At 41.3% G+C, this 14,338-nt stretch overlaps 1 protein-coding gene across 1 annotated transcript; it reads right to left on the reverse strand.

The window, feature by feature from the left end:
• Positions 1–991: 991 nt before the first annotated feature.
• LOC108882953 (alpha-1A adrenergic receptor) lies at positions 992–13,882 on the reverse strand. Its single transcript, XM_018675757.2, has 2 exons — positions 9,793–13,882; positions 992–2,099 (listed from the first exon to the last, which is right to left on the reverse strand). The coding sequence occupies exons 1-2, from the start codon at positions 10,763–10,765 to the stop codon at positions 1,534–1,536; spliced, it is 1,539 nt and encodes a 512-aa protein (XP_018531273.1). The 5' UTR covers positions 10,766–13,882; the 3' UTR covers positions 992–1,533.
• Positions 13,883–14,338: the final 456 nt, after the last annotated feature.

The raw sequence follows: 14,338 nt of genomic DNA on the forward strand, positions 1-14,338 counted from the left end.
ATTCCAGCAGAGTGACCACATGTCTTGAGATTGAAAATGGAGGGTGTACAGAGGGTGAGATCCAGCATGAAGTGCACTTGGCAGAAGATGCAGCCAAGGCGTATCACCAGCACTGCAACCAGGAAGTCGGCCACTGCCAGGGAAACCACCAAAGCATTGGTGGGCGCATGGAGGCTCTGGAAATGTGCTGCGGCAGCCATGATGAAAAGATTTCCCATGATGGCAAAGATGGGAATGGGTAGAAGCAGGCATAGGACACAGACAGTAACAGTGGTGCTATGAAATAGAATAGAATCGCTGTTGTCATTAGTCAGGCTGTAGTTCTCTGAAATGTTAGTCCCTGGGATGGAAATCACGATGCAACAAGAACCAAGCATTAGTCAATCATATAAATCCATGTGGTCCATCAAGTGGACGTCTTTTGTTTCCTCTTCAGTCATGTCTTGGTGATCTAAACCTGCGTCTCTTCCTTCACCTGTCCTGTGATGTGCACATATATTGATCTTTTTAATAACAAAAGCACATCCGAAGTAAATGATTAACTGGCATGTACCAGGAGGCAGTGGGCTATGAGGTAAGTGAACAGGTAGGTATATACAGTTAGATGTCTTGCGGTGAGCTGTGATCGAAGGTCCCTGTCTATACGAGCAATTAACCCTTGCATGTATCTGTGCTCGCTGGAAATGTACCTTTAAATCATGACCTAATGTTTGCTCTTTACCTCAGACACTGTGACAGGACATATGTCTGCTTTAGACAAATAAGATCCACTGCTGGTCTTTTATCATCACTGACATTAATATCTATGAAAATACATAATGGTGCAAGTTCTTAACACATCCAGAAGGTAAAGTTACAGAGAGATTAAGAGTTTGCCTCCAAGCAGCATTTGAGCAATGTTCTAGGTTTATTCATATATCAATCACATTTCTAATATTGATATTCAGGACTTTTTGAACATCACACATACAAATAAGATGATATCTTAAGATTGTGCGCACAGCAGATAAACCAGGTTATACTTTATTTCCACAACATACCATGAAGATATCAAGTGACTGCAACAGAAAGGTGATCATTTGTCTTATCACACATTTTACACGAGTCAGGTTTTATTGTCATGTTCAGTCTTTTTACAGGGTGGGACATGGATTTTTAACTGAAAGGAGTGAAGGGACGGTTGGTTTTTGTTTCATCAAAATGCATGCACTGGTGTCTTTCCAGTCCCAATAGTGATTTTGATTAGCTGTCTTCAACCCCTCACTGTCCATCGAAAGAAACCTTCCCATCTATGTCAACCACAGATACGGTAAAATGGGACAAAATACCTGTGATACAGCAGCATAGTCAATACTTAGTTACCTTCACCTTACATTGACCACTAATGACAATGACAATCCACTGATTGATGAATGATCATGGGACCATGTACAGTGAATGCAGCAAACCTGTGTGAAATCCTACGTCCACACATTCTGTAGGTGACTTTTATTATAAGGAATGAACAGGTCACAGCTCAGTAAGACTCAACAGTCACACCTTGTCCTCAGGTGAGATGCTGTCTTTGTTCATCCCTCCCTTGTCTCTGTTCTTCCCGAAGGAAAAAGAGAAAACACTACCAGTAGTCTCCTCAGTTGCTTTCCCTCCTCTTACCTCCCCTCTCAGAGATCTCTGCTGGCAGTCTGCCGGGCTGCCAGGCAGCAGATTAGGTGTGGAAGGAGTTGGGGTGGTTGCCCCCCAGATGTATAATGTTTCCCCCTCGGGGCAAGGTGGCAGACCCTTGCTCAGGTAACTGGGGCTTGGACTGGCAGACGACGGCAGGGTACGCTGGCTGCCGTTCAAGCAGCTGGAGTTGTGATCTGTAGAGCCTTTGCGCGAGTTTCCAGAGGAGCTGAAGTTGGAGGAGCGGTAATTGTACGCCCTCCAGCCAGGACGCTTGCGCTGGTGGCACTGGCATCTTAGGATGCGAATGAAAGCTAGCTTGAACTCGCGGTTGTAGCAGGGGTAGATGATGGGGTTCAGGCAGCTGTTGAAGTAGCCCAGCCAGAAGATCACTTTGAAGAGGAGATCGGGTGGGCGAAGGTTCACATTGAAAGACCCTGGGCAGAGAGAGAAATGGTAATTGTAAAAGAACACTCCAACATTATGAGAAATATTCTTGTTTGCTTTCTTGTTAAGAGTCTGACCACTCTTGTGTCTCTATGTTTAGTATGGAGCTAAAGCCTGGAGGTGGTTGATGCTGGAAATATAAAATGTTGACATATGGATGAAGAAGCTGTATTTAATGTGGCTTGATTACATCATATTGGATATCTGGTCTGCTTAATCAGGGTAGAACCAGATCAGTGCATCCCTGCCTGTATTACATTGACTGAGATTCTAGCATTTGGCTGTTAATCTGTGATTGCAGGTTATATTTTACCCAGTAGGTGGTAGCATTGCTTATGAATCACAGAGTTTTTACACTGACTGCGTGCAGGCAGGATATGAAGCAACAGAATAAAAGACCAGAGAGGGCAGTCAGCTCCACATGTTATTTATCATTAAAGAGAGACCTTGTACTTAGGAGGATCTTCATGAGCAGATAAAGTGCTTCCTTTTCAAAAACCAGTGTAGCTACCCTTTCACGGTTCATTTGAAGCACTTTCATAAGAAAACAGAAAGAGTGGCATGACCTGAAATTCCCCTTTGGATAAATACACTGTGGGAGAGATGTGCTACTTTGAAAAAGGTGTAGACATTTCATTTGAAATGAAATGGCAGCCTGTTATCTGTTCTCTCAGGTTGTGCTGTTGGTGCAGAACATTTAAACACATACATAGATGAAGTTGTGTGTGCCTATGTGGAAATAATAACATTGCAAAAGATTTTAAAACAGGTTTGTTGTGTATGCTAATGAAGGAGTTTAGCCTCCACTTGCTACATTGCATTAGTCTACACTTTTTCTCCGACTGTGGCCTGGCTGAAATAGAGGAAGAATATCTTACAAGCTAATGAGGTGAGAGAGGGAAGCCTGAGGATAAAACCAGGGAATTAATAAGCACAGCAAGTGTGAGATTAGTGTGAAAGAAAGAAAGCCTGTGTGTTTGTGTGTGGGCAGATGTGAGTAAAACTGTGTTTCTTTACACCAACCCACATTCTTAAATTAATATCACATTCCTGGAGAGACTCAGGATGCACGACAATCTCAGGATTTCAAGTGTGAAATTACCTCTGCTAAGATACATTATAGGCAGACACAGAGACACCTCAGCTTGCTTCTTCATGAATATCGGATCACCAGCTTTAACGATTATCTTAAGCAGTGCAAGGTACATCATACATAGCCTTGGTGTGAAATGTTACAGGCAGGGGGGAGTTATTAGTTCAAAGTGATCAAAAACATCCCACATTGTTTCTTTTTTATGCTACAAAAGCCTGTCAGCATACCTGCAATGGTGGAGAGTTGACATCACAGAGGGTCTATTTTTCCACTCAGTATCCAGAGAAAACACATACACACACATCATTGTACACCTATCCCTCCGGGGACCCTAACCTAAATCTCATTGTAACCATAACCATAAAACCAAGTCTTAACCTTCAAACAACCATTTAAACTTGTGGGCATCCAGCATTTCGGTCCCCACAAAGCTGTCCTATCTCACAACTATAGCCCACTACACCTTGGTGGGACCCCATGAATATGGTAAAACAAAACAACACACACGGTTTGTGTTGCAAAATGCTGAGACACTAAACTAAATGAAAGTTGGAAGCGACATTTCCTCATATTGTCACACAGTCACTTTCATCCAGGTTAACAAATTGACTGTATTGTGTGTGTGTGTGTGTGTTTATGTGTGCACATGTTCTGAATGCCAGACTGTGAGATGAAACTAGAGAATGCTGTCTCAATGTGTCTTGGCCTCCTGTACTGTAGATGAATAGATCTCTTCTTAGTGGCTGGTATTTTCACATGCTATTTTCTCTTCTGGACGGCCACTTTAACTTTTGATTACATAACTGTGTGAGTTATGTCTGTGATTGGAATACAGAGTAAGGTGGAACTGAAACTCTGTCATTCTTTCATTTCTCTCTCTGTCTATCAACCTATGTCAGTTTGATAGTAACTGGTTGAAAATAATGACTGGCTGCAATTTTTTCTCTTTCATCTTATAATGATCAAACTGATCATAAACAAAAGACAAACCAGTGAAATAAAGAAGTTGAACTAACTTACCTGACATATGTGTAAAACAATACAAAACCGAATCAGTGGATTAAGTTCCTGTTCTGACTGACTAATTAGCAATACTTTTCAACATTAGATAATAGTAGTAATTGTATATAGTACATAGTAACTGTAATAAATAGAAAGCTGTGTGATGTTGGAGTACCAAGATACCAAGTGCCCCAACACATTTATTATCTGTTTCTTCAAGCATCAATAAATATTTCTTTGCAGTGTGCTGAGGCTGCAAATAACAATTTCAATATTGATTCATCTGTTAACTATTTAATCAATTATTTTTTTATAACTAGTGAAAAAAGCCCCTAAAATTTGCCCCAGATTGCGTGTTTTATCCAACAAACAGTGAAAACCCCAAAGTTATTATATTTACAATGATATATAAACAGGAAAAAACATCAAAACCCAAGTGAATATTTGGCATTTTTGCTCTAATACTTTAGGCTCTATTTTGTGCCATGACAAATTTATAAGATACCCGTCTTTTTCTTCACATAATAAACTGATGTTATTGGTCCTAAGCTTATGTGTGGCAGAACCTACTAGCACTTTCACTTTGAAATCTCTTGGTTTAGTCAGGCATTGAGGAGCCTCAGAAAACATAGTGTGTATCGTGTAGAATAGTATAGTATATAGCAATGTATAGTACAGTGTAAGGTAGCTTATAATAGTGTATAGAGCAAGTATGAAGTGTGACACTTCATTTGTTTTATAGGCATCTCTTATGGACATTAAACTGTGTTGCTCTGCCTGCCTCCCATGAGGGCCCCCTAAACATCTGAAGGTCCTTACAGAGACTCAAAGAGAGTCATTGCCAGCATGGGCCATGTCCTTTCTACGCAGGCACAGGATGAAAGAGCAGGAAATCGGATTGACAACACACCTTCCTGTAGCCAGATATTGTACATGGTTGTATGTTTAAGTTGTGTAAGAACGTGGTCCATTTTTGTCCCGTGAAGAGTGTTTATGTTGAAAGCCTATAGTATAAACGGCAAAGGATGCGAGGGGCTTGGCTGCAAGACAATGATATGTAGATAACCATGGGAGGGTTATTGTTGGTGGTCTCACCCCATCTGCTTAGAGAAATGTTTGCACCTCCTTCCTGAGGATAGGCACATGCACACACATCTCACTATGGAACACAGGAAAATCTTAACAAAACAAGGCATCCTGTTATTCTCGCTAATTGGAAGAAGCAATGCCTATTCTGTGCCATGTAGAACACACACACACACACACACACACACACACACACAATCTGCTCCCAAAACTCACACATCCTGTTTCATAATATACCCATAAATATGATTAATATGTCATGATCTAAAAAGACAGGAGTGTTATTGCCCTCGCAGATTGCTTTCAATGAAACCATAGTATGACGCTATTTTTGGAAAATTGGGTTGACATCCCAGGGACCCTCGCCTTCACCCCTGGTGCCCTGTGGCCTCTCTAGCTCAGCTCTGCCACTTCCTTTCTCCTCCATCGCTTTGACACTTAACAGTCTCATTATTTTTCCCCTTCAAAGACCATTTCAATTACCCCCGGAGCACAAGGAGCTGGCCAGCTCAATGTAACACACACAAAAAAATTTAAAAATAAAAACACACACACACACACACACACAAAAAAAAAACATGCACATGTGTGAGATGCACACAAACACAGTATCTCTTCCACAAACACATATCCACGGAAACAATTGGTTAACACCTCCAAGTGTTGGTTCCTCTCACATTTGAGCTCGCACGCTGCCTGCACCAGTTGCTAAATGCGAGCCCTTCACAGGACATTAGTGCCTGTGCTGGGTGTTAAAGAGCCACGGGAAAATGTGTGCAATGAAACAGCACGTGTATCCCCCTGAGGGCTAATGATTTCTCTTCGGCTGAGTTGGGAGATGAGGACAAAAGAAAACAGCTCAATGAAACATCTAGATGAAGACGAATTCTTATGTAATTCAGTGTTTCTTCATGTAGTGTCAAACACTGACTGGTTCCACCCTCTGACCTGTGAAAACTTGCTGCTTTTTTTCAAAAATCTTACATGAGAGCAAACAGAATATTTTTGACTGTTGGTCAAGAAAGAGTCGAACATCAATCTGATGATGTTAATTAGTGTTTTTCACCTCTTTGTGATGTTTTATAGACCAAATGATTAATTATGTAATTGAAAAAGCAATCACCAGTTAAATAGATAATGACAATTAGTTATTTAGTGGCGGCCCTAAATGTACGCAGACAGTACATGTGTATCCCCCTGTTTATTCCGATGATATATAATCCGTTTATGCTTGTTTTACTGTTTTACAGACACAATGCTGTGCTTCAAGGAAGGACTCAGATCTGTAAGTTACCATTTTTGTCTACATCACATAGAAAAATGTAACATCTTCAATGTCATACAGTATTTCTGCAATATGCAATATATTCTATAATTGGAGTATTTAAAATAAACTTCTGTGTATGAACAATGTTAAGCTGCTCAATGAGAACATCAAATCTACTATTGTGATTTATGGAATATTATTGTGACATGAATATATATTGTCAAATAGTACATTTTCAAATGAGAAACTGTTGGATAACTTGGATAAAATTACCACGGCAGAGTAGCTTATGTTTTTGTGAATCAAATTAAGAAACCTCATCACACAGACAGAAATCATTCTAAAATTCAATCTTGTAAACAGTGGCCTAAAAACACCTCAACATTTTTGCAGGGATGCCTAAATCAGTATAGAATGTATTTTTTTTAAGTTTGACAAATTCTGTCATCTAGATATTTTGGTATATTTTATATTCCATACCCTACAGCTCAACATACTGTTATAATAGAGACCTGGAGGTTTGAGAGGTTAATAAAAGTGTCAATGAAAAGAAAGAATATGGCTTAAAATGTTGGAAGGTTTGACCTCTTAAAAAGCCTTTTTTTGGTCAATGTCTACACAAGCTTCTGATTATTACTGTAATAACGTTTTCATGGTGTCATTTTTTCATAATGTGATACAAGAATGTGTTATGAAGTAACCTTAACTCTAAGGTTTAGATATGTCACCCGTACAGACAAACAAGCCAAGTCAGACAGCGCTCAGTGAGTGTGTGTGAAACTTTGGGCTGTTTTTTGTCCGGGGCAGCTTCCCTAGAGTAACACTAACTTAAAAACTTTGATGCAGTGTTTATAGTCCTGGAGTCTGTATACCTTACTTTGCTCCAAGTTAAAGGCGTAAAAGGAGACATGATAATTCAAAACCTAGAAAAAGAATGACTCCAACTGTGAGACTGGTGGCTGCATGCTTGCCATTTATGTGCAAAAACAAAAACAAGGTATTTACAGAATTTGAATCTGATTGGTGAGATTAATGACTGTGAGGGAGAGTTCACATATTTCTCTAAGCTGCAGATGCCTCGCTTTCATCTTTAATTCTTCAAGAATCAGTACTGACAGAGGAGAGAGAAGCAGCTGCAGCCACATTGTCACAAACACTCCAAACATACATTAACGTATTTGCATACGTATTTGCATACATGCACATAAACACGCATAAATATTTCATCACCCCTGCACAAATACAAATAAGACACATGTGCCACCCATTGCCATGAGCACACACACACACACACACACACACACACTGCCGACCAGAAGCTCCCACATACATTACATATTAGTGACAGTATGCAGAGGAAGTAACAAGGTAATAACAAGTGTGAGACAGGAAATCCTACTCTGTGGGTGGAGGCTAATGAATACACAGGGAGCAACACGAGCAGAGTGCCGCTGCCCTATCAGACTTCTGGTGTTTAAGTTCAGATGTGAGTCACACCAGTGAGCAGGGACACAAACTAGAACCAAGAAACAACTATGTTTCCCACAAATCCCTCTTTTGGAAATAGAGGAGGTTTTGGTGAAGAGGAAGAGAGCAATCAGAGTGTCCTGCTTTGACACAGTAGATGTATAGTAGTTGCATTACGTGGAACTCATTACCAGATGACTGTTAAACATCTTGCTAAGCTTATCTTTCATACATCTCTGATGCCAGTTGAAATAGCATGAAACAAGGTTGCATGATGCTTTATCACAAAGTATCAGTATGCTACACCAGAGATTGTAAAGAGAAACGTACCCTCGGGAGGTTTCTTGGCAGTTTGTTGATTAGTGTTGCATAAACAAGCCCATCCTGAACCTTAGCCCCCCGCTCCCAATTTGAGTCTGCTCTCTGAAGCCTCCACAAATCAGAACTTTGGAAAATTACATTTGTTACATGCTTTCGGTATCTCACTGAAGATGCCTCGTGGCAAATAATCCCAGCTATGTGACACTGCATAGTGATCCTGCCCCAGGTACTAATGTGTGTGTGTCCATGTGAGGACGTGATGAGCGTAGCTTAAAGCCAGGGGCATAAACACATTCCCATATGACCACTGTAAATGTGTGTATATATATATATATACACACACACACACACACACACACACACACACGTGCTAATATTCATTTATAGCTGAAACCCACAGCGCCACAAGAGATCCTGGTAATCAGGGATTCAGGCAAACCACCGTCTAAATCACAGCAGCCATGCTTGTAGTTCAGACTCTGTTCAGTGAGCTCTTTTGACCAAATTTCATCAGTAAATAAAGACTCAATGTTTCCTTAACCTCCTCACCACAACAAGCCCGCGGCATGAGCGTTTAGCCACAAAATATATTGTTTAATTTCCTTGTGCGTTTTTTTAAACAGCCGTGTCAGCGGGGCGTTGAATGCTTTCCAGCCTCAGTGGCATCAGGGAGCCTGGACAGGCCCCACAGATCTCTGAATCAACTGTCCAGAGCGGAGGAGGCGGGGTGGGGGCTGGGGGGGTGCCTACTCTTTACTTGGCACACACAAGGGCTGTGTTTGTTGCATCAGAAAGGATTAACTCAGACTCAGGGAATAATGCAAAGGTGACACTAATAATGTTTGGATAAGCTTGAGAAAATGTTCCTCCTCAGACCCTTACAAACATGTTTTTCTCCCTCAGTATGGGCCCTGAATTCAGAGACTACAGTGTCAGTGATGTGGCTTTGCAGAGTAAACAGTGCAGAACTGGAAAATCTTACAAAAGACTATATGATAAAAAAAAAAGATGCAAACTCACTTAATTACATATACAGAGACTGTGCAGTCAGAAATAAAATATAGCTCTACTCCTACTGCGTTATATATTGAATGCTGCAATAATATATGGGTGGTTTTATTTTTTATTCCCGCAGTAGAAAATGACCACTCCAGTATATCAAAGCCCACTGTAGGTTTGGTGACAAATCAAAGCAGAAAATGCCACCCAGGGGACTCTCCCGGTGTCAGCTACAGATATGATTTACAAGGCCTGCAGCTCTTTAACTGCCACCCTTTAACTTCTTACAGACATTTAGATGACTGTAATATCTTCTCTGCAAGTCTCATTAACTAATTGAATTATATGACGTCTTTTTAATTCGAGTTGGCTGTGAGGAAAGTGGTGAGGGTTATGTTTTCGTTAACATACGTTTCATTTTCATGCAACAGTAACCCGTTGAACCTACCTATGGGTAAGGCCAGAAAGAAGGGCAGCCAACAAAGCGTAAACATGCCGACCACAACTCCCAAAGTTTTAGCTGCTTTCTTCTCCCGGGAGAATTTCAGAAGTTTCACCGTGAGGGAACTTCTCGCTTGGTGCGCGCGGCCCTTGCCGGCGCCCGAACTGCCGGGCTCCTCCTGCACCTGAGAACCCTTGTGGATCCTGAGGGTCAGCTCGCTGGAGTTCATTCTCTCGCGCATCACACCTGCCTCCAAATTCTTAGTGGTTCGTTTGGCGACTATGTACACGCGACAGTACATGACCAGAATAACGACCAGGGGGATGTAAAAGGAGCCGAGGGAGGAGAAGAGCGCGTAAAACGGCTCCTCGGTGATGGGGCACACCGTGTCGTCCGGCGACGGCGGCTGCTTCCATCCGAGCAGAGGACCGATGGAGATGACCACCGACAGCACCCACACACCGAGCATGGCCAGCAGAGCCCGCTTCTCCGTCACGATGCCCGGGTACTGCAGCGGGTGGCTCACTCCGATGTAGCGGTCGATGGATATTACGCACAGGCTCATGATGGACGCGGTGCAGCACAGGACATCCACCGCCGCCCAGATGTCACAGAAGATCCTGCCGAACACCCAGTAGTCTAGGATCTCCAGAGTGGCGGACACCGGCAGCACCGTGGTGCCCAGCAGCAGGTCAGCGATGGCCAGGTTGATGATGAAGTAGTTCGTCGGGGTCCGCAGGTGCCTGTTGCACACAACCGAGAGAATGACGAGGATGTTGCCCGCGATGGCGAACACGATAAAAGCCCCAAGCACCAAGCCGAGCGGGATGGCTCGGGTGAGGTCCACCTCGCTGGGCTCCGTGTGGTTCCCCCTGGAGCTGTTGGTGAAGTTGACGTGGGAAGACGCGTCCGGAGTCCCGTCGAGTTCCGAGGAACCATTTTTCCAAAAGTTTGTCACACTGTCAGTGCTTACACTCATTTTGACTCAAGAGGTCCTCCATAGCAGGCTTTCAGATGACTTGTAACAGCAACTCACAAAAGAGTTTTGCTAAACATTAAATAAAACTTGGTCTACATGTCCCGAGTCTGCATGGTGTGACTGCGCGTTTGCAGTTTCGTCAAATCAGCGCTGAGGTGTTTCTATCAGAGACAACCGTTCACTGAGCAGCCGTGCAGTCTCCATGCAGTCCTCCTCGCTCCAATCTCCTGAGGGCTCAGTGGAGAAGTGAGGGGGGCAGCAATCATCCCCTGCCTCCTCTCCGCCACACGCAGCTCTGCCATATACTGACCGAACATACCTAAATGCGAGCGCATGAAGCGCACATGACGCATTATTACACGCAGAGCCTCGACTCCACAGAAAAGGCGCAGAATCTTTTCGACTCATTTTGCGCAACTTCGTGGAGATGGAGTGGAGAATTGCGTCTCCTTGGTGTCTTGTATTTGTTTTTCCTCAGTGTGGGAGGGTGCTTATACTGGACAATTATAATTAAGTGAGTTTAGTGCCAAAAGCACATTAACTCTCTTGTTGGTTTTTAGCTTGAGGCGCCTAAAAGGGCAATGTTATTTGATAGCAGCAGAAAAAAAATATAATAATAAAAAACTGACTCAATGTACATGCTTTGACATATATGTTCCAATGTAAATAACCATGGAAATAAGATCTACTCAACTCCAGTCTATGTGTAGTCCTCTAAAATAAGGATAATAATAATAGACATAGGATACGTTCAGTAAGGCAAAAGTTTAAGGTCAAAAGTAGATAACATATTCACATACAGAGTCCCCTCTCTTGTAACAGGTATTTCTGGTGAAATAGATTCCTATTATGGTAAAGCACAGAAGTTCCTCAAAGTAATCTCATTTTGGATGTGAGCTCAGTTAGTAAGGAGTGACTGATTTAATGGTCTGAGTTCAGACACATTCACATTCCTAAAGGGCTCCTCCTGTTTAAGAGAGTTTTGGCTTCTCCTAATGTAACACTGGTGGAGGACAAATGCAACAAAAATAAAAACTGCAACTTGCAATTCTTCTGATTCAATGTAATAAACAAAACAAAACAGAAGAAAAAAACATTCTTTTTTTTTTTAAAGGAATCTTTAGACCTCTTTGAAGGTGGATTTTATTTACCCACAAGATTGCACTTTTGAGATTTGCTACTAATCAATTCCAGGCTTCCTCGTCTGTTATCCTTCTATATTTGTTGGAAACAGAACAAAGTCTTAATCTGCACTGACTTCATTGTCTTTTTCCCAGGAATGTTTATTTCTTCAGGTTATCTTATTGAACCAGGTTATCAAGAAGGTCTGGGATGGTGTTAGAATATGAATTAATGTATTAAGCTTCAGTTTATTTATTCTCAGTACCCATTCTGCATTCCTTAATATTAAGCCAGATGTTACTTTTTTCCACGTATCATGGTTTCTAAATCAAAGTCTGTGTTTGTATTTCTGCATAAATTATCCTGACTCCATGCTCACCTGTATATGCACTGTAAATTATTCTGTGTAGTACTTCAGAAACACTTTCTGAAAACGATGTAAAAACTAAATGTGCTGCTCTTCGAGATGTGTTTGTTGCCGATGATTGATGATGTACTTAATAAAAGTAGCATTATCATAATTTAACAGCATCTTCACAGCTAAGGACTGTAAATTGACAGGTTTCACCTCTTGCATATTCAAAAGACTTAACAGCAGCCGTCTCCATAGAAACTCAAAGAAAAGCCAGGAGCAAAGGGGAAAGTAAAAGCCTTTAATGGTTTTGGACAGGATGATTTAAATGGCCAGAATGGGTTCCCAAAAAAACAGTCACAGTCACATTTATTTAGCTTATTCTGAGGATTCATAAAAAGATGCTTCTTAAATTCTGAAATAAGTAAACAAATAAACTGCATGAATCTGACATAAAATTCATAGAAAAGTGTGTATTAATGTCCTTCCCTTAGGTTTCTCCATCTTCAGTGCAGAATCTCTGCTTGTTTACATTTTCTAGCATGTGTTTTTTTTTTAACCTCAGGGTTGATGAGAGTTAAGTTAGGTTGTTTGTTTTTATTATTTAAAGCTTCATGTACTGTTTTGTTTATTAATAGTAAGATCACTCACCCTAATGAAGTTCATAACAAAAATCAGTGATCAGTACCCTGCAGTGTGAAGACTCACATTTTTTGTGAATCAGTTGTATTTGAACAATCCTGGTTTCATCACCATTTCAGGGTTACCTGAAGATCTTTGGAGGTCGACTTAAAATGTCTGATTGAATTGAACAAATGAACCAACTAAAATGAATAAGTGTAGGATTCATCCTGCCACCTTTAGTTCCTTCAGAGCTCAATAAGACCTCCAGCTGTAAACCAAGAGCATTCCTTCAGACAGGATTAGGCTCACAGTCTCTTAATCCCTCAACAGGCACCAGAGTACTCAGGTATTATGAGCGTCTTTCTTAAAAGATGAATCACCTGGAATTATATCAATTCATGTCCAAGTCTGGATTTTAGTGCTGGGATGAAGTGCATTTCACTGCCCATTGCACTTGATTGAATACACTGAGCTTTCAAATAACATAAAAGCTTCTGCTGGTCAGCACGCTGCCAAGAGCTGCGGGTGAGAGAAAAGTTTTCATATCTCTTGCTGGAAATTCGAGTTGAACAGGAGCGTCCTCCGTCTTTGTGTGTGCTTCAGTGGTGAGGATTTGCCTTAAGTTCAAGAGGATCAGCTTTTCTTCTTGGCAGGGCAAAAGATATAAATCGGGAATTACATAAGACATAGAGCAATTTGATTTCTTTTTAAAGACATGGCTCCAAGTTTTGCTCAGTAATTTGTCATTATTTGAATCAATTTGACATTAATCTGAGATTAAGAAAGAAGATGGTTTTTATAGACTGTAGATAGACATTTCCACATTTAGAGCATTTTGTTTTGTAATGCTGGAGGTTTATTTATTCTTTGGACAATTCTGTTTCTCCATGTTGTATTTTAAGGATTGTTTGTCAAACTTGAATGAAAGAAGGAGGGTGTTTTGTTTCAGTCTGACATGTCTCGTCATGGTATAAAACATTAATTTCATCTGGCCTGTGTCCAGACTTTCTGCATTAAACTGTTTGGGTTCGACTGTCTGGGTTAAATGTTTTTCCTGCTGTGAGGAGTGAAGAGGTGAGAGGTCAGAGTCTCCCTTTGACCTTGTGCTCCTGTTCAAGGCCTGGCCTCAAACTGGTCTGGGCACAGCAATGCTCTGCCCATTGACTCCATATGTTCAACATTTTTCAGTTCAACAAGAGAGACAAATCTGTTTATCATCATACAGAACACACAGGGCTGACTTAGGAGCAGCACAAGTGTGCAGAATAAGTGATTTAACAGAGCTTTGTGACAGGTTTGCTGCTTGTCAGGTCTGACACAGATGTGGACAAAGTAGTGTTGTATTAAAAATATTCATTTTTAATCTGTAAGCAACATTTTATTGTAGCTGAGTGAGGTGGAGCTACTTTTAACTAAGTTATGTACTGTTATGTAGTTTAGTCCAGCCTCTCGAAAGGGTCACAAGATAAATCTGA

Source organism: Lates calcarifer, linkage group LG8, assembly GCF_001640805.2.
Source record: "Lates calcarifer isolate ASB-BC8 linkage group LG8, TLL_Latcal_v3, whole genome shotgun sequence".
Classification (NCBI taxonomy): domain Eukaryota; kingdom Metazoa; phylum Chordata; class Actinopteri; family Centropomidae; genus Lates; species Lates calcarifer.

What these genes read in the sequence shown, in the direction of transcription:
- LOC108882953 (XM_018675757.2), bottom strand. Translation starts at nt 10,765, where the DNA reads ATGAGTGTAAGCACTGACAGTGTGACAAACTTTTGGAAAAATGGTTCC. An exon ending in CTTTCTGGCCTTACCCATAG is followed by an intron (nt 2,100 to 9,792) that starts GTAGGTTCAACG and finishes CTCTCTGCCCAG; the next exon opens with GGTCTTTCAATGTGAACCTT.